Source organism: Diospyros lotus, chromosome 14, assembly GCF_014633365.1.
Source record: "Diospyros lotus cultivar Yz01 chromosome 14, ASM1463336v1, whole genome shotgun sequence".
Taxonomy (NCBI): domain Eukaryota; kingdom Viridiplantae; phylum Streptophyta; class Magnoliopsida; order Ericales; family Ebenaceae; genus Diospyros; species Diospyros lotus.
In genome coordinates this window covers 31,783,666-31,804,736 of record NC_068351.1, presented here as the reverse complement: position 1 = coordinate 31,804,736, position 21,071 = coordinate 31,783,666, and the positions used below count along the sequence as shown (strand labels likewise).

At 40.2% G+C, this 21,071-nt stretch overlaps 1 protein-coding gene across 7 annotated transcripts in view; it reads left to right on the top strand.

Annotated features, from left to right (window-relative positions):
• The window catches only part of LOC127790044 (protein MICRORCHIDIA 7-like), a 64,906-nt gene that overhangs the window by 9,536 nt on the left and 34,299 nt on the right, over positions 1-21,071 (top strand). Inside the window, exons 1-2 of one of the 7 annotated variants that reach the window (XM_052319297.1) lie at positions 6,164-13,567; positions 13,709-13,819. The exons of 5 other annotated variants lie outside the window; for them this stretch is intronic. In XM_052319297.1, coding sequence (XP_052175257.1) covers positions 13,759-13,819 — 61 coding nt within the window. In that variant the 5' untranslated portion in view covers positions 6,164-13,567; positions 13,709-13,758. Of the gene's footprint in view, positions 1-6,163; positions 13,568-13,708; positions 13,820-21,071 lie in introns of those variants that run through there. One more of the 7 variants, XM_052319296.1, reaches the window with a different exon arrangement.

Sequence of the window (21,071 nt, the reverse complement as noted above, 5' to 3'; positions counted from 1 at the left end):
AATACCAATTTGTTAGGACCCTGGTTCTAACTTTTGATTTTCTTGAGGATATAATTGAAATAGTAGTAGAAATATAGAGAGAAACAAGGATGAGTCAAACTAAATAAAAGGGGTAAATTGAGAGAGATGAAGGAGAATTAGACAGAAAGTAGGGAGAAACAGAGAGAATTTGAGAGAAAGTAAGGGAGAATTGTAGAGAGGAATACTTTTTAATTCACAACAACCATAATCTTGATAAAGGGGTGTATAGCCCATAGTTTGTACAAAGTAGCTACCACTCCTCCATAATTGACAATAATCTAAAAATAAAGGCAATAACTAACTTGATAGAACCCACTATTTTGGATTAAATTCCACACTAAAACAGTAGAACGAATCAGTGTTTACAAGGATCCCAGCAATTGCTAGGATGAGAAAAAGCTAAAACAACCAATCGGCCTATTCGAGAGGGCCTTCTCTCTCCCCATGACAATTGCCCAGATTTTTCCACCCCTTCTCTCTCCTTTCCCCTCACCTTATATACCTTCTCATCAATCTATTACAGCTACGTGAAAGAATATTCTACCCCTAACCAACTTTGGAATCTTTTATCCCTTGGTTAATTTCCTTGGCTACCCTTGATTCCTCCCCTCCTTTTATGCCTCTGATAGGTATGAATAACGGGGGTCCTAACATTACCCCCGCCCAAGAGACACACCTTGTCCTCAAGGTAAAATTCAAGAAACTGTTGTTGTATTTGATGGTAGGTCTCCCCAATTGCCTCTAGGGGTGGCAGCCCCTTCCATTGGATTAGAACATCAAGGTTTCTCAAATTCTTTCCTGTGCCCGGCCTGACTCCCAACAAAAATTCTGGTTCCACCTTCATCTCCAGCTCAACAGTGAGCTGGTCTGGAATTTCTGTCGTCTCTTACACTGCTCCTTCCGCCTTGCGAAGCTGGGAGACATAGAAGACGGGGTGGATCATGCAGGAAGGTGATAGGGACAGCTTGTACGCCACCTTTCCAATCTTCTTCTCCACAGCAAAAGCCCCATAAAATTTCGGTGACAACTTCTCATTCACCCTAGCAGCCAACGTCTTTTGTCAGTAGGGGCGGATTTTCACATAAACCAGTTCGCCGACCTCAAACTGCATGTTTTGTCACCTTTTATCTGCTAAATTTTTTATTCTTGCCTGCGCTTACTGCAATTGGGTCTATAACTCCTCCAAAACAGCATTCCGCTCCAACAACTGTTGCTTGATTGTTGAAACCGCTGTGGTCGCTTTCTCATAACGCAGCAATGGGGGAGGTTCACGCCCATAGACTATCTGAAACGGAGTTAGTTTTGAGGAGACATGATAAGAGGTATTATACCAATATTCTGCCCATAGAAGCCAACTACACCACGCCTTGGGTTTGGAGGAGAAAAAACATCGGAGATAAGTCTCTAAAGTGCGGTTTAGGACCTCAGTTTGACCATCGGACTAAGGGCGGTGCTTCTGTTCAACTGAGTGCCTTGCAACCTGAATATTTCTTCCCAAAAATGGCTGACAAATATTTTATCTCTATCGGAAACGATTGAGTTTGGAACTCCATGCAACCGAACAATCTCCTTCACGAAGATCCCTGCTATGCTGGCTGCTGTAAATGTGTGCCTTAGAGCAATAAAATGTCCATATTTATTAAGTCGGTCCACCACCACTAAGATAGAATCCCTCCCCACTGATTTGGGCAACCTTTCGATGAAATCTATAGATACATCTTCCCAGATTTGAAGAGGAACTGGAAGGGGCTACAGCAACCCTCTCGGAGACAGTGCCACATTTATTTTGCTGGCATACAGGGTAATGTTTAACATATCGCTGAATGTCCCGCTTCATTCTCGTCCAATACACATTGGCTGATATTCTCTTATAAGTCTTGAGGAACCCGGAGTGGCCCCTAATCTGTCCGTCATGTCCTTTTAACATCAAAGGAATGAGAGTGGAGCCCTTAGGGAGAAACAATTTCCCCTTGTACAGCAACTGCCCATCCACCCATGCAAAATCGGGTTTGTTCGTAGATTTTCCAGCACCTCTCTAATAATTTCCTGAAATGTCCCATCTTCATCAACCTCTTTTTTGAGTTGGTCCAACTGTAATACTTGAGGAATGATGAGGGTCATAAGCGTGGCAGGTGAATGGATACGAGAGAGGGCATCCGCAACCCGATTCTCCATCCCCAGACGATATTGGATCTTAAAGTCGTAACCTATCGGTTTCACAATCCACTTTTGGCACTCCGGGCTGACTACCCGCTGTTCCATCAAAAATTTAAGGCTTCGTTGATAAGTTCTTATAACGAACCTTTGTCCTAATAAATAATGTCTCCATTTCCTCACAGCGAAAACTATCGCCATCAGCTCCCTCTCATACATCGACTTGTTTTGATCATTGGGATTTAGGGCATGACTGAAGAAAGCGATAGGTTGTTGCCCCTGCATCAGGACTGCCCCCAAACCATGCCCTGACGTGTTTGTCTCCACTAGGAATTCCTTTGAAAAGTTTGGCAAAGCCAGCACGGTCAGTTCTATCATTGCCCTCTTAAGAGATTGGAAAGCTTGCTCTGTCTCCTCATCCCAAGAGAAATTATCCTTCCGTAGGCGATCTGTCAACGGCCAAGCCAGCTTGCTGTAATTCCTTACAAACCTTCGATAATACCCCGTAAGGCCTAAAAATCCTCGGAGTTCTTGCAGCGACTTGGGGTTGGGCCAGTCCAGCATCACTTGCACTTTAGCATTTCGACAACCACTCCTTCTTGGGAGATGATGTGCCCTAAATATCCAATCTCTCGCTGTCCGAACATACACTTCTTAGCATTAGCATATAGCTGGTGAGCAGTTAGGACCCTTAACACACACTTTAGATGTTCCTTGTGTTCACTCATACTCTTACTATAGACTAGAATGTCATCAAAGAACACCAAAATGAATCGTCTCAAGTGCTCTTTAAAAATCTCATTCATCAGGATTGAAAAGTAGCGGGTGTGTTTGTTAAGTCAAACGACATGACTAAGAATTCATAATGACCCTCATGAGTGCGAAAAACAGTCTTCGGAATGTCATCTGGTGCGATACGTATCTGATGATACCCCGATTTCTAGTCTAGCTTAGAAAAAACTATAGCCCCATGTAGTTCGTCCAATAACTCTTCAATGACAGGAATGGGAAATTTATTGGGAATTGTTACCTTGTTTAAAGCCTTATAATCCACAAAATCTCCAGCCACCATCCTTCTTCTTGACCAGCAACATAGGGCTGGAAAATGGACTGATACTCGGCTTGATAAAACCTGTTACACAACATCTCTCGAACCAGCTTCTCAATCTCATTTTTCTGGAGATGGGGGTAATGGTAAGGTCGTACACTTACCGGAGAGACTCCGGATTGTAACGTAATCATGTGATCCCTACCTCGGTGCAAGGGTAGCCCACAATGCTCCTTAAACACCTCCTTAAAATCTGCCATTAGGTCCTGCAATTCCCCAGGAACCACCTCTTCTCCCTTCTTTTCTTCAGCTGTCAAACTTCCCAACTCCAACAGCACTCCTTCTTTTTCTCGAAAGGCCTTCATCATCGACTTCAAAGTTACCAATGTTTTGCTGAGGCTGGGGTCCCCAAGCAGTGTTATTGCCATACCCCCGATTTGAACTTCATAACCAATGAACCCTAATCAACTTGGGTCTCCCCAAACATGGTTAGCCACTTCATTCCAAGAATTATATCGGAGCTTCCTAGCTCTAATGGTAGGAAATCCTCAACTACCTCAACATTTTGCAACCGCAAAGTAACCCCCTTACACACTCTAGCCCCTTGAACAGCCATGCCTGACCCATGATCACTCCATAACCTCTCTATCAGTAAGTTGAATTGGTCCAACATCATCGTCATGTCCTTCTCTATGTTATGCACCTTTTGGAATTCATTCTGCATAGAATCCAACCTGACTTGCAATCCCTCTATTCACCCTTCCATTTGTTGTTGATAAGTTTCCAATCTTCCCTCCAACTCCCCCACTCTCTCAGAAACAGAGATACCCATGGATCAAGGCTCTAATACCAGAATGATAGAATCCACTATTTTGGATTAAATTCCACACTAAAACAGTAGAATGAATCAGTGTTTACAAGGATCCCAGCAATTGCTAGGATGAGAAAAAGCTAAAACAACCAATAGGCCTATTCGAGAGGGCCTTCTCTCTCCCCACGACAATTGCCCAGATTTTTCCACCCCTTCTCTCTCCTTTTTCCTCACCTTATATACCTTCTCATCAATCTATTACAGCCACGTGAAGGAATATTCTACCCTTAACCAACTTTGGACTCTTCTATCCCTTGGTCAATTTCCTTGGCTACACTTGATTTCTCCCCTCCTTTTACGCCTCTGATAGGTATGAATAACGGGGGTCCTAACATAACTCTTTTGCAAAATAATACAATCTGCCAAAAAATAAAAAAATAAAAAAAACTAGCCAAGTCGTGACAAGTAGTAGAAGATGAAAGAAAAAGAAAAGGGACATGCAAAGGTAAAATTAGTTGATGTTGACTCAGATAACTCAAACAGTAAGGGAAAATAAGAGGATGGCAAAAAGTGATGTTAGTAGAGATGAGATATCAAGCTAAAGTGGGAGAATAGCATTGATGCCTCTTCCGAAGATGGGAGTAACCAAGAATAACACATTTGAGAGATTGAGTAGATAACTTATTGTGACCAAGAGCAAGTTGATGGACAAACCGTGCACATCCAAGTATACACAAAGGAAGAAAGCATAATAGAATAAGGGACTTGGTCTTTAAGGACAGATGAAGGCATCTTCTAAATCAAATAACATGATGTTAAAACATCATCCTCTTAATACTAGAGAGAGGCATGCATCTGAAGAAGTAGAATGTGTGGGTAGTTTCTATTAAATGGCTATTTTTCCTTCAGTGACCCCATTTTATTATGGGGTGCTAGCACAAGAAGTTTGGCATATATCCCTTTGGATGTCATGTAAAATTTAAAGGGTGTAAACAAGTATTTGAGTGCATTATCACTACAAAGAACACAAATTCGCACATCAAAATGAGAGTGAATTTTAGCACAAAAGGTGTTGAAGATGGAAAATAATTCTAAACAAATTTTTTATTTAATATACCCTAGTAGTTTGTGAAAAATCCAAAGTTATTAAAGGCCCAAGGCGCATTAAGATGCAAAAAGGTGTTAGAGCCTAAGGCGCAAGGTGCAAGGCGAGACACATGCCTGATGGAACTAGACACATGCTAACTAAAATATATATATATATATATATATCCTAGTTGAAGAATAAAATATAAAATAGCTTCTAACTCCTAGTAACATATTCACAAGCATGTTATTAAAGAAATTAACAAATTTAACATATACTAATGAAAAGAACATTAAAAAATGTCAAAAGATGCAACCTAAAAGTCACAAGCATGTTATTAAGGAAATTAAAAAATTTAACATATGCTAATGAAAAGAACAATAAAAAATGTCAAAAGATGCAATCTAAAAGTCTTTAAGTCAACTTAAATTAAATTTTAAAACAATTTATAGGTCTTAAATCTTAATCAAGATTAACTAATTATGCATTTTAAATAATCTAAAAATCATCCTCATCATCAAGATAAAACATTTTCATATTTTCATCATTAAAAGCATCCTCTCTGGTATCTTCTTCCACATCATCTCCCTCTCCATCTTCATCTAGTTCAAATTCAATTGAAGCATTTAAAATACTAGCCCTTTTACTCATTATCAAATTCGTATTTGAAGCGATAAATTTAAACCCTAAATAGTAAAAAATTAAATAAAGTAATAATAGTAAAATAAAAATCCTAAAAAACAATTAAAAAATCCTAGGAGTGCTTAAGTCCAAGGTGCCTTGGGCCTAGGCGCGCCTTGATAGTTTGTGCCCACCTGGAAGCATTCCAGGCACCTAAGGTGCGCCTTGCGCCTAGGCGTGCGTTTAATAACATTGGAAAAATTATCAAGAAAGGTGACAAAATAATGAAATTCTTATTTTGAAGGAACACAACTAGGACTCGGCGCATCAAAATGAACCGACAATCATTTGTTTGGTCCTCCATCCTAGATAAAGATAAAATTAGACAAAAAGGTTATAGAGCAATTAAGATTATGAGTGAGTTGATTGATAGAAAATAAATTAAAGGGACACTATGTTAAATGTAGAACAAATGACTGGGGCAGGGTAGACATGGGTTTAACACTCCCGATACCCTCGAATGATGTTTGAGAACTATAAGCTAGTGTAACACTAAGTAAAAATCTCAAACTTTGTACATGACAGAATGTAGAATTTGTTACTAGACATGTGGTTAGTAGCTCTAGAGTTAAAAATCCATGGACTAAGAAAAGAGGACTATGTAAAACAAGTAATGGGGTTACTGGTGTGAGCAAAAAATGCTATAGAGGCTGGCTCATATTTTGTTGCTTGGTACTAAAGGAACTAAGCACACTCTTCCTTTGAGATAGTCATTGAAGGAGATATATTAGGGGTTGTACTAGTTGCATGAGGATGGCCATGTCCATCGCCACGATGATCACCATTGCCTTTAGGGTTATGAGACATCTCAACTCTCTAGTTTTTCTTACCATTTGGTTTACGAACTGCATTGTGTGAATCCTTGTGGACATCAAAATCAATGAAAACATGACCTAGTGACCTAAACCCTTGTGGACATCAAAATCAATGAAAACATGACCTAGTGGCCTTATGACCTAAACGCTATGTATAACTCCAAACACACAAAATTCATCTTCAAGATCTTGCTTAGTGACGCATAGGGCTAGGTTTCCAATGTAGATATAATCATATAAGACATTTTCTAGTGTTTTTGAAACCCTAGACTAGAATAACAGTACCATGTAACTAGAATAATTATTTTGTAATACAACTGAGAAACTGAGAACATAGGTCTACTCAGGAAGGGCTTGGTTTTGTTGAGAAGAACACAAATCAGGGCAGATTTGGGGTTGTTGGAGTTGTTTTGCTTATTAGCTCCAGAGATGAGTATTAAAGAATAGGTGCAGAAATTTGAATGCGAACATGATCTGGGTTGTGTTGTTGATCGCTGGAGTTGTAGTCGGATTTGGAGGATTCACTGGAAGGACAAGTCACGAGAAGGATGAGTCGCAATTGGTGATTTTGGTTGAAGGCCTCATGTTCGATGATGGTGATTTATGTCGTTACAACTAGTGACTGAACTAAAAGGTTATGTAATAGCCAAAAAAATGTTTCCGCCTCTCACTAGATTGTGTTCCTCCTTGTCATGATCTGGAGGTAGAGGTAGAGGTAGAGAGATACACGTTCGAGTAGTTAGAAGATGTTAGCTAATTCTAGAAGAGACAATAATGTAAATAAGGTTGTATGGCTGGCGGGAATTGGTTCGCGAGATTCTGTTCTCTCTCTTTCTCTCATTTCCTCCCTTTTTCTTTGATTGGTTCTATAATTCTCTAGAATTCCCCATTGAATTCTTGAGGATTGCTTGTCAGATCTCGAAGATCTAACAATTTGGTATCAGAGCAAGGCACGGGCCGAGGAGATTTAGTAGGTGCAGCGATGGTGGAAGGAACTCGAATGAAGAAGTTGGAATCACAGGTGCAACAATTTCACTTGACGGTGACTGATCTACAAGCCTGAGTGGAATTGCTGGAGATTGGATCCAATTGCAACCATGAAGCAATTGTGACGATGGATCGGAAGTTGGATTCCTCATTAGGTGGTTTGGAGAGAAGGTTGGATGGAATCAGAGACGAAGTAGGGGCTTAGATCAGGGATCAACTGCAGAACTTCATGGTTATGTTTACCCGCCAAAATTAGGTAAGTCTGTCACCTGATTTCTCTGCTAGAGAAAGAACAAAGCCGGTCCTTACTGTCCCTGGGGTGAGAAATGTGAATGTAGGGCCCTCTGAAATTGAGGTGATATTGGGAGGAGGAGGGGATGCGGAAGTGGATCAAAGGCGAGAGGGTCCGGTTGGCCCTAATTAGTTGGGATTTCCTATGCCCAAACTGGAGATACCCCTGTTTGATGGGAGTAATCCTAGATGGTGGGTAAGAAGGTGTGAACGCATGTTTGGTTGGTACAATGTACCCGAAGGGCATTGAGTAGCTTTGGCAGCTGCTTACCTCAATGATGCCGGGATGCCTGGTATCAAGGCTGGTTTAAGGTGAGAGGAGATTTCACGTGGGATGAATTTGCATACAAGTTATGTGAGAGGTTCGGGGATAGGAACATGATGGATGTTGTAGAAGAGTTTAATAAACTCAAGCAAGAAGGAGGAGTACAGGCTTACTAGCCCCAATTTGAAGAGCTGAGATTTGTTATGGTCAATTTAAATCCTTACCTCTCCGAAGCCTATTTCGTTTATAGTTTTTTGAGTGGACTTAGTGAAGAACTCAGGCCTATGGTTAAGATGTTGCACTCGGACACGGTGGAGTAAGCAACGAAGAGTGCCAGGTTGCAAGAGATTGTGATGGAAGCCATAATCAAGAAACAAAGGCAACAAAACAAGGGAATTGGTATGGGATCTGCCCCTCCGGTGAGTAAAGGCTATGGAAAGGAGATAATGAGGGTGAACCTCGAGCAGAAGGGAATGATTGTGCCTGCCCTTGCTCACTCTTCAACAGGTCAGAACGGGAAGTTAGTAGAGCAAAGGAGGCTATGTTTTAAGTGTGGTAACTGGTATTACCCAGGGCACCAATGCAAGAGACAACTGCTCTTGCTGGAAGGAGAGGATGGTGAATGGGAAGAAGGGGAGGAAACATCAAAGGCAATGGAGTTAAAAAGGGAGGACAATGGAGAAATCTCTTTGCATGCCCTAAAGGGATTGACCAACAACAAGATCATTAAGGTAGAGGGTAAGGTGCATGAAGGGAGTTTAATGATTTTAATTGATAGTGAGAGTGCCAACAGTTTTCTGGATGAGGGTACTGTTAAGAAGCTCCATTGTAAGCTTACGGGGACACAACCATTGACAGTTACTATTGCCAATGGCAACAAGGTGCTAAGCAAATTAGCCTGCACGGGATTTTGTTGGGAAATGCAAGGAGAGTTATTTGAAGCTGATCTAAGGCTACTTAAATTAGGGGGCTGTGATGTGGTGCTAGGAGTAGATTGGATGAAAAATGTGAGCCTTATCAATTTTGATTTTAACAAGATGGAAGTAACCTTCGAGAAGGAAGGAAGAAGACTAACTCTCACAGGAAGTAAGGAGGTAGGGACCTGCAAAATGATTACGGGAAGGACGCTTCAGAGGCTGTTCAAGAGTAAATGAGGCACAAGTTGCCCATCTATTCTTTATTCATGCGGTGGAAGAGTCAGAAATTGAAGGGGAGCAAGAAGGGGAGTTATAGTTGGCATTTTCTACACCGGATCAGAGTAATTGGGAGGTACATGACTTACATAGACTTAATATGCTTTTGGCTGATTACAAGGACTTATTTGTAGAACCTAATACCTTGCCTCCCAAGCAATCCTTTGACCATTCAATTAATCTCAAACCCAACTCAAAACCTGTCAACATAAGATCCTATCGATACCCTCCCCACCGGAAAACTGAAATAAAAAAGATGGTTAAGTAAATGCTAAACAAATCCTTAATCAAGCCCAACCAAAGTTCCTTTGCTTCCCCTGTCCTACTTGTCAAGAAAAAGGATGGTAGATGGCGCTTTTGTGTTGACTATCGTCAACTCAATGCTCAATCAAAGACAAGTTTCCCATAATTGAAGACCTCCTTGATGAGCTAAAGGATGCTACTGTTTTTTCTAAACTAGACTTGCGTTCGGGGTATAATCAAATTCGTATGAATTCTGATGATATCCACAAGACAGGCTTTAGAACCCATCACGACCACTATGAACTCTTGGTGATGTCATTTGGGCTCACCAATGCCCTGACCACCTTTCAATCGCTCATGAACCAAGTCTTTGAACCCTTCTTACGCAAATTCATTCTAGTCTTTTTTGATGATATCTTGATTTACAGCCAAATGTTGAGCCAACATTTACAACGCCCAAGGACTACATTTGAGGTACTCAAATCCAACGAATTGTATATTAAGAAGTCTAAATGTGCCTTTGGCCAGAAGCAGGTTGAGTATCTTGGGCATGTAATCTCAGGTGCTGGAGTAAGTACAGATCCTAAGAAAGTGGCAGCAATGGTAGCTTGGCCAAGGCCTGTTAACATTAAGGCTTTGAGGGGCTTTCTGGGGTTGACAAGATATTATCGACAATTTGTGAAGAATTATGGGATCATCAGTTGGCCCTTAACAGAGTTACTAAAGAAAGATAGCTTCAAGTGGAGTGCAGAGGCAGAGAAAGCATTTGAACAGCTAAAGGATGCCATGAGTAAGGCCTCAGTGTTGGGTTTAACGGATTTTAGTAAGCCCTTTATACTAGAAACTAATGCTTGTGGTGTGGGAGTTGGGGCAATATTGATGCAAGAAGGGAGACCCCTGGCCTATCTTAGCCAAGCCTTGTTTGTCCCCTAGACACTTGGGGCTTAGTATATATGAGAAGGAATTATTGGTAGTGGTGATGGCTTTGGAAAGGTGGGGGCACCACTTGGAAGGGGTCAGTTCATAATTAGAACTGACTATGAAAGCCTGAAGTTTTTACTGTAGCAAAAGCTCCACACACACCTCCAAAGAAAGGGTATGGCTAAACTTATGGGCTTGGACTACACCATTCAGTATAGAAAGGGAAGAGAAAATGTGGCTACGGATGCTTTGTCCAGATGTATAGAGGAGGGACAAGTGATTGCCATCACTACTATTGCACTGGACTGGTTTAGGGAAGTGGAGGCCAATTATGAAGGAGATGAGAAAGAAAATGAAGGAGTTGCTGGAACAGCTAATCTTGAACCCCAGTGGGAGACTTGGATATACGTTGAACCAAGGTGAGGCTAGTGATTGGCAACTGTGAAGAATTAAGGAGGAAGATATTAAGTTCCCTTCATGAATCCTCTTTGGGGAGTCATTCGGGAATTCAGAATACGTACCATAAGGTAAAGGAAATTTTTCATTGGCCTCAACTCAAAAGGTATGTCACTGAATTTGTGCTGGCGTGTGATACTTATAGGCGATGTAAGTATGAGACTATAGCTCAGCTGGGCCTATTACAACCTTTGCCCATCCCTGCACAAACCTGGGAAAGTGTGACTATGGACTTTTTAGTGGGCCCCCCTAAATTAGAGGAGAGGGATTGTATTTTGGTAGTGGTCGATCAGTTCAGCAAATTTGCATGCTTCTTGAGTCTCACTCATCCTTACATTACCCAAGAAGTGGCTAGGGTCTTCTTGGATCAGGTGGTGAATCTACATGGGGTTCCAAATGCAATAATCTGAGGCAGAGACAAGGCACTCACTAGCTTGTTTTGGCAAGAGTTGATGAAGTCCTTGGGAGTAAAGTTCAAGATGTCCACAACCTACCATTCGCAAACAGTTGGTCATACCAAATGAGTAAATCAGTGTGTGGAGAGTTATTTGTGGTGCCTATGCTTCCTACATCCTAAGGGTTGACATAGATGGATCTCACTTGCACAATAGTGGTATAATTCCAGCCATCATACATCAATTAAGAGATCACCTTTTGAAACTTTATTCGATTACAAACCTCCACTACTCCCAGCTGTAGGAGAGCAGACCACAGTGGCCACAATAGAAGCTTACATGGAGAAAAGGCAACGGGTGTTACAGCAGTTGAAGGAAAGAGCTAGCTTTGGCTCAGAATCGCATGAAGCAATATGCGGATCACAAGAGGAGTGATAGGGAGTTCGAGGTGGGGGAAAGGGTGTACCTGAAGCTTTGGCCAGCTCGTCTTAAGGCCATTGCTAAAGGGTAGGTGACTAACTTAAGCCCTAGGTATTTTATACCCTACCCTATTGTAAACAAGGTTGGCAAGGTGGCATACAAGTTACAACTACTCGAAGAATCAAGGATCCACTCGATTTTCCACGTTTCTTTACTTAAGAGATCTGTGGGAACACAGCAGATGGCCTCTAACCTGCCTCAACTGTCTAAAGATGTAGATGTGACATCAAAGCCCAACTCCATTTTAGATCGGAGGGTCTTGTACAAGCATGGAGCACCCCTCATACAAGTACTGGTGAAGTGGTCCAATCATCACTAGGATGGCAGCACTTGGTAATACTTGCCTGATTTGCTTAGGTAGTTCTCTCAAGTAGCCAGCCTCCTTAGCATTTCTTGAGGACGAAATATCCCAAGCAAGGGGGAATTTGTCATGATCTGGAGGCAGATGTAGAGGTGGAGAGATACACGTGTGGGAAGTTAGAAGATGTTAGCTAATTCTAGAAGGGATAATAATGTAAGTAAGGCTGTATGGTTAGAGGGAACTGGTTTGCGAGATTCAGTATGTAAGGACCCGTTTCCCTTGTTATGAAGCATCGAGAATTTGAATTTGAACTTCATTGAATTCTCCTTCATTTCTCTCTCTCTCTCTCAATTCTCTCATTTCCCTCTCTTTTCTTCGATTGGTTCCATAATTCTCTAGAATTCTCCATTGAATTCTTGAGGATTGCTTGTCCAATCTCACTCCTATATATCCAAGGACATTCTTTATAAATGAAATAACCAAAGAATGTGATTGGAACCCAAAAAGAATAATGGCTCAAACTCACCAATTGATGATCGAGGAGGAGACCTTCATTTTTTGACTCTTCTTGACCAATGGTGAAATATTTCAGGGGAATTGGAGTGATTTGATGTATTTTATGAGGACGAAGTTTTATTTGTGATTCTTGAGGGATTGAGTCTTGCAAGAAGTTAATTCTCCATGGGTGAGGTTTGATATGGATAGTTTTCTTGAGGTGGCTAGGAGGATGATAACTTTGACTACAAATATGATTTTTTTTTTTTTTTTAAAGATGGTATACATGAGGATGATGGTTTCAGAAGGTAGAAAAAAGAGGATCTTCATGCCATAAACATTCTTTTTTGATGCAAAAGTAATTTTCATAATAATAAAGATCATACAACAAAGCCAAATGTGCACTATATATGCAAACTTTACCGTGCTTTAAGCTATGAAAAATCATAAATAGCTCTCTTTAGACAAAAATGTTTCTCACAATAATGGATATTTTACAAGAAAGATGCACACGATGTAGTTCGTGAACTAGATGGTAGGAATGGCTGGCCGAAGAATTGAGATGTCTCAAAAGTCTAGAAGTGGTGGTGGTTGTTGTGACAGTGGACGTGGCCATCCTCTAGCAACTAATACAACCCTTTGTTGATCTTATTTAGTGACTATCTTAGAGGAAGAGCATGTGTAATTCCTTCAGTTTTGAGCACACAACACAACATTGTATCTATAGCATCTTTTGCTCATACCGGTAGCCCCAATACTTGTTTTGCACAATCCTATTCTCTCAGTCCATGGATTGTTAACTCAGGTGCTACTAACCACATGCTTGACAATAGTTCTCTATTCTTTGTATCCAAAGTTTAGGGTCTTTACCTACTGTTGCGTTGGCTGATGGTTCTCAAGCATAAGTCAAGGGTATTGGGAGTGTAAGTCTCTTTCTACTTCGCCCTTGTCATTTGTTCTACATTTATCGCAATGCCCTTTTAATTTATTTTCTATTAGTCAACTCATTCGTGATTTTAATTGTGGCATGACTTTTTTTTTTGTCTAATTTTGTCTTTATTCAGGATTGGAGGACTGAACAGATGATTTGCACAGGGCATGAGTCTTGGGGATTATGCTCTCTGTCTTCATTTACTCCATTTGTGGCTTGCACTACTATTACTTCACACCCACAGGTACATTGTCAATTAGGATACCCATCTTTATCTAGTCTAAACAAGATAACTCCTAGTTGTCCAATTTTCTACCATAGAGTGTGAGTCAACTTAGTTTATTCCCAAGTAAAGTTAACAAGCGTGCTAGTTTTCTCCCTTTTCAATTGTTCATTTTGATGTGTGGGATTCTAGTCGTGTTCTTTCAAACCAAGGATTTTGATATTTTGTCACCTTTATTGATGATTTTTTACGTACTAATAGGGTATATCTAATGAAAAATTGTTCAGAATTATTGTGTTACAATTCACACTCAATTCAATGTGCTAATTTGTGTTCTTTATAGTGATAATAATGCACTTGAATACATGTTTGCACTTTTTAAATCTTACATTCCATCCAAAGGGATTCTTCCTTGAACTTTTTGTTCGCCACCACACAACAAAATGGGGTTGCTAAAAGAAAGAATTGTCATTTAATAGAAATTGCATGCTTTATTTCTTTAGATGCATGTCTTTCTCTAATATTGGGATGATATTGTTTTAATGTGTTATTTGATTAATCAGATGCCTTCATCTTTCCTTAACAACTAGGTCTCTTATTTTATTCTTTGTCCTCAAGCTGGCGAATACTTCTTTCCTTGTATATTTGGATGTACACACCTTGTCTATTAGCTTGCTCTTGGTTATTGCTGTTGATGTTACTTTTTTTGAGTCATTTTTGTATTTTCCCTATCATTTGAGTTGTTCGAGTTAGTGTCGACTAGTTTACCTTTGCTCGCCCCTTTTCTTTATCTTCCATCTTCTACTCCACCTTCATCTTCCTTACGCTCAATCACCTTGATCTTCAGACTTATTAGTGTTGTCCTCAGCATGTCGACCCATTGGCTGAGCTACTAGTACACAAACTAATGGAGCAATTAGCTGATTTAGCCTTTGTGCCGGTTGAGCTTCCTCCCCTTAGTTTGCCTCCTTCACCTTCTTATCTTGATTTGCCTTTAGCTCTTTGTAAAGGTACTCGTTAATGTACTCCCAAGCATCCATTCCAAACTTTGTCAGATATTAGTCTTTATCTTCTAGATATATATTGCATTTATCTCTTCTTTATCTTATATATTATAGAAGCCTTTTCTTATTCATGGTGGTGAGCTCCCATGATTGAAGAAATGTTTGCCCAATATTCTATTGGTAGGTTGCTATGCTTGGATGTGATGTTACTGGGTATCTACAATTATGGTTGGTCTAGATGGCCAAGTTGATTGACTTAAGGCTTTCTTTGTTGCTAAAGGGTAACTCAAAGTTTTGACCTTGATTATGGGAACACATTTTCTCCTGTTGTAAAGATATCCTTTGTTCATGGTGACTTACAAGAGGTTTATAAGGAGCGACCTCTTGGTTTTATCACCCCCTGGGCGCCATCATTTGTTGGTAAACTTAACTACCTTACAGTCACTTGTTTAGATATTTCATTCGTTGTGAGCGTGGTAAGACAATTTTTCGATTTATCTCATGACAATCATTGGGAGACAATGATTTGGATCCTTTGGTACATTAAGGGCGATTTGGCCTAGATGTGTTATATCGAGATCATGACCATTCTCTAATTGTGGGATATATAGACATTGATTGGGCAAGATCCCCTAGTGATAGGTGATCCACATCTAGATATTGTATATCTAGATGTTGAGGAGTTAGGAGTCATTTAGATTAACTCTATGAAGTTGGTTTTTGACAATCAAGTTGCAATGCATATTGCTTCTGTTAACTTTAGGACTCTTGAATTATACCCTTAAGGTGAGAAAACCCTCTCATAAACCCTCTCCAATACTCTCGGATGCAGTGAAAATATAAGAATAGAAAATGAACAACAGAAAAGAAATTAACAGAATTGAAAAGATCAAACCATAAAGGAGACAGTAGATTTATCCTGGTTCAAGCCAATTTAATTGGCTCTACATCCAGCAATCCAACACCCCAATCTAGCAGCTTTTATTGAGAAGAAACTGATCATTACAAAACCCAAGCCCTTTCTCAATCCTATCGCTCAAGTACCATCCCTTGTTCACTCCAAGAAAGCCCAAAAACTCAATACACAAGCCTCACTTTCTCTAGAACAAAAGTACTCACAATAGTAACTGAGAACTTGGAAAGAAAGAAGATGATCCTTGATTGCCGCCTTGCCCTCTTATTTATAGAGGAGGCAGAACTCCTTTAAAACTAACAACTATAGGGAAATTATAGTTAGACCCCAAAGTTTACATTAATTACACTTTGGCTTAAAAAACCCTAACTGTCTAATAGCTTCCAGCTGAAAGCCATCAACACTCCCAGATCTTCCAATTGAAAAACTCTAGGCAAACCTCAACAGCTTCTAATCTCCTATTTAGTGTTCTAAAATGCGTTAGGCGCTAGTCGGGCGCTCGACTGGGTCCTAGCGCCTAGGGCACCTAGGCAGGACCTAGGAAAACTGTTATTTTTTTTATAAACATTTTGATGTTATTTTCAAGTAAATCAAAGTTGGAACAACAAGTGAAATAATGGAATTATGTTTGAGAAAACAAATTGTTGTAGGTCAGTTCTAGGTTCAAGAAGGCAAAAACGACAATAATGCAATATAAACCATATCTGAAGAATCTAACTAATAACTATCTAATTGAACTTCTTCCTCTCCATATTCTTCTAGCACACGATCTTCATTGGACTCAAAATCAAATTCATTGATTTCTTGCTCATCTTCTTCTTTTAATTGGAAATCATCTTCATGAAGCTCTCTCATCCTAGAACTTCTTCAAGGTTGAAGCGTCTCATCTGCTCCGGATGCTTCACCAACCACTTCCCAAGTAAGCCCCGTACTAGGCTCATTTTCTTCATCATCTCCTCCATCAACAATCCATCCTTGTGCATTGCTGGCATCACTAGCAAGTAGCACATCAACATTCCTTTCCTTCTCCTTCTTTTGCTTGTTCATCAGTTTCACATTAAATTGGACATAGACAAGATTGTTTAATCGATGCACATCCAATCTATTTCTTTTCTTCGTATGTATCTACATAAATAAAATAAGAGTAATATCAATTTAAATGATAGATAAGTAATTGATATTAAAGAAATATAGTTTATACTTTCATAGGGATAATGAAATTAAAATATTAAAAACGTTTTAAAATATGCACTAACCCCTTCAAAAGTGTTCCAATTTCTTTCACAACCGGATGAACTATTGGTTAACGAGAGGATCCTTGTTGCCATTCGTTGCAAGTTTGGAGTTTGATTTCCATAAGTCATCCACCATGTAACTACATAAGTTAACAAGTATAAAGTAAACAAATTTATACACTAATACATAATAGGAACTAAGGAAATGATTAAAGGAATTTTATACTTGGATTATAATTGTCATCATTTTTTGCACACCCTTGAGTTGCCCATACTTTTCCAAAAGCTCTCTTTACGAGTATACTTTGGCAACTCAACATTTATGACATGACCTTGCAATTCTCAATGATCATCACCATGATAAAACATCTCCACACAATTAAAAAGCCCCTCCATCACTTCATTATCAAGATGTATATTTTTATTCTTGAAAAGGTAGTAGGGATTCAAAAGCAATACCCATGCTAGAATTAACACATAGGTTCATGATGCTTCTTTTTTTTCTGTCTGTCCAAGCATTTGTCATAATGGAGCACCCATTTTGTGCCCACTCTTCTTCATGCTTCTTCAGTAACTCTTTCATTCTGTCAACCTCTTTCTTTAATAACAGTTCCCTCAACTGGTATTGACTAGGAGGTTTAAAGCTCTGCCCAAATTGACCAATCGCCTCAACAAACAATTTGAAACTATCATGATTAATAGCATTGAAAGGTATACCAGCTTCGTACACCCATCTAGCATAACATCCCTGTACAGTTTGTGTTCTCTCTTTAAACAGTGCTTCACTAATATTTTGTTGCCTTTGCGTCATTCTTGCACTCAAACAAATTTTAGGACTAATGGAGCTTGCAAACTTATTCATAGGGCCAAGAGTACGAGGTATTTTTTTGCTCCCTAACTCTTCTAATTCATTTTCATCATCCCCCCCTTCCCCCTTTTTAGAAATATTAATAGAGGATCTCATCAAATCTTCCTCCTGCTTCTTATTCTTCTTCTTACTCTTTGCCTCGGCAATAGCATTCTTGCATTTAACTTGATCATCCGGAGAAGATTTTGGACATGCAAAAACATTTCTGGAAATGTGGCCGATGTGTTCTTTTACTCTGTAAACTTCTCTAGACTGTCACGACCCTAGGATACTAGGAGGGCATAATTGTAATTAGTACTAGAGGGTAATATTGTAATAGTGCATTATGTTATGAATTGGTTGACGTGCATATGACTGACACGGCTGTTACAGCCATGGAACTGCCTATAAAAGGCTGATTGTAAGAGCGGACCCCCTCCTAAGTCGTTATGATGCACCATGGCTGATTGTAAGAGCTCCACCCCTGTTATGATGTTGACGATGGAGCGAAACATTAGGGCCGAGATGATTGGCGTGCGGGAAGACGTCTCTGGCTTTCGAGAGGAATTTACTGGGTTCGGCAAGCAACTGAGTACTGTCCTGAGCATGTTCTCGAGGATGCCTAATGCAAGTTTGCCTCCTAATTTTCCCCCGAGGTCAACTTTGGAGCCGAATTTAGCTGGAAGAGGAGTTCGACATCGTGCTTTCGATCCTCAGGAAACAGAGGAGCGGTCGAAATTCAGTCCAGGAACAGCAACCAAGGGAGTTCAGGCCAATCAAAACAACACCCCGATGCCCAAGCTGGAAATTCCAGCATTTGAAGGAGACAAGCCGCGTTGGTGGATACAGCAGTGCGAGCGGTTCTTCCATTATTATCAAGTGGTTGAAGGACAAAAAGTAAACCTGGCAGCTGCATATTTTAATGATGTGGCGGACGCCTAGTACCAGGGGTGGAGTAGCGGAAGAATCGAACTGAATTGGCATGAATTTGCAGAAGAATTCTATACTCGATTTGGGGAAAGATCGATGGAAGATGTGGTAGAAGAATTTAATAAATTAAAACAGGAGGGTGATGTGGATGAATATCTAACCAGGTTTGAAGAGTTGAGATCATATTTGGTTCTCTCTCATCTAATCTTAGATGAACCTTATTTTGTCTCTAGTTTCATAAGCGGCTTGACTGATGAACTCAGACCGTTAGTTAAGGTGATGCAGCCAGCCACTGTCAAACAGGCTGCAGAGAAGGCTCGGCTTCAGGAGTTAGCTTTAGAAGCAATTTTTAAGAAGCATAAGGTGTCACCTAAGACCTATGGGGTGAACAGTCTGCAGATTGGTGGCAGAGGAAGTTATAAGGCTGTTAACCAGGTTGTTCAGTTCAGAAGGGAAACTCCATTCCTAAGGCCCCATTTAACTCGGCATCAGTGAAACCTCTCTCTATGGAACAGAAAAGACAGCTTGGGCTATGCTTTCTGTGTGGGGAGAAGTATGTTCCCGGTCACCAATGCCGGAGACAACTACTACAAATGGAAGGCTTAGAAGAAGAAGTGGAAGAAGTAGAGGAAGTGGCGGTAGGAGAAGATGAGAAGGAAAAAAAAGAAATAGCAAGGGAGGAAGGTGGAGAAATTTCTTTGCGTGCTTTGCAAGGCTGCCCGATGGGTAAGATAATCAAGGTAAAAGGGAGTCATGGGAAGAGGAGATTGATGATTTTGATAAATAGTGGCAGTACTCACAGCTTCTTGGATGAAGCCATTGCCATAGAACTACAATGTCCAACATCAGCCACATTTCCCTTATCAGTTACAGTGGCCAATGGCAGCAAAATGTTTAGCAAGTCAAGGTGCCAAGGTTTTAAATGGGTGATGCAAGGGCAAGAGTTTACAGCTGATCTCAGGTTGTTGAAATTGGAAGGGTGTGATATAGTTCTTGGAGTGGATTGGATGAAAACGGTGAGTCCTCTCATGTTTGATTTCAATAACCTAGAGGTGACATTTGAAATGGGGGGAAAGAAAGTGACGCTAACATAGAGTTTGGAGTCCGGAGAATGCAAACAAATTACAGGAAAGAGGATGAGGAAGATGCTCCAGCAAGAGAAAAGTATGGAAGCTCAACTATACTCGGTATATGCAGTTGAGCTGGAGAAGGGCAGTCGAGGGGAAAGGGCTGATGAACACCTTGAACTTGCAGGTGGATCTGCATTGCTCACTGTTTCAGAGGTACCATTCAATGACTCTTTACAATCACTTTTGATTGAATTTAAGGATATATTTGTTGAACCCTCTACTATACCACCTAACCGATTTCTTGACCATTCCATCCACTTAAAGCCCAACTCCAAACTTGTGAACATTAGGTCTTACAGGTATTCACCCAACCAAAAAGCTGAAATAGAGAAATTAGTCAAAGAAATGCTAGCCAAATCAATTATCCAACCCAGCCAAAGCCCTTTTGCTTCCCCAACCCTACTTGTTAAGAAAAAAGATGGAACATGGCATTTTTGTGTAGATTACCGCTAGCTTAATGCCTTGACCATAAAGAATAAATTCCCTATTCCCATCATTGAAGACTTACTTGATGAACTAACCTTAGCCACTATTTTTTCAAAGTTAGATTTGAGGGCAGGATATCACCAAATTAGGATGAATCCCATTGATATTTCCAAAACCGTTTTTAGAACCCATCAAGGGCTTTATAAGTTCACCATTGTGCTCTTCGGATTGACTAATGCACCTGCCACTTTTCAATCCTTAATGAACCATATATTTGAACCCTATTTGAGGAAATTCATCCTTGTTTTTTTTTTTTATGATATCCTAATCTACAGTCCTACAATTGAACAACACTTAGACCATTTGAGGACAACATTTAAAATTCTTAGATTCAATCAATTGTATGTAAATTTGTCAAAGTGTACCTTTGCTACAAGGCAGGTAGAGTATCTTGGCCACATAATCACGGGGGAAGGAATCCAAATAGATCCTAAAAAGATATCTGCAATGGTGGAATGGCCAAGGCCAAAAACAGTGAAGGAGTTGAGGGGTTTTTTGGGCCTTATGGGTTATTATAGGAGATTTGTTTGAAATTACGAAATCATGACCAAGCCTCTAACGGAGTTGCTTAAAAAAGACAGTTTTCAATGGAATCCAAAGGCAGAGGAGGCTTTCCAAGCATTGAAGAGAGTCATGACGGAGGCACCTATATTGGCTTTACCTGATTTTTCAAAGCCATTTATCCTAGAAACTAATGCATGTGACATGGGGGTAGGGCGGTGCTGGTG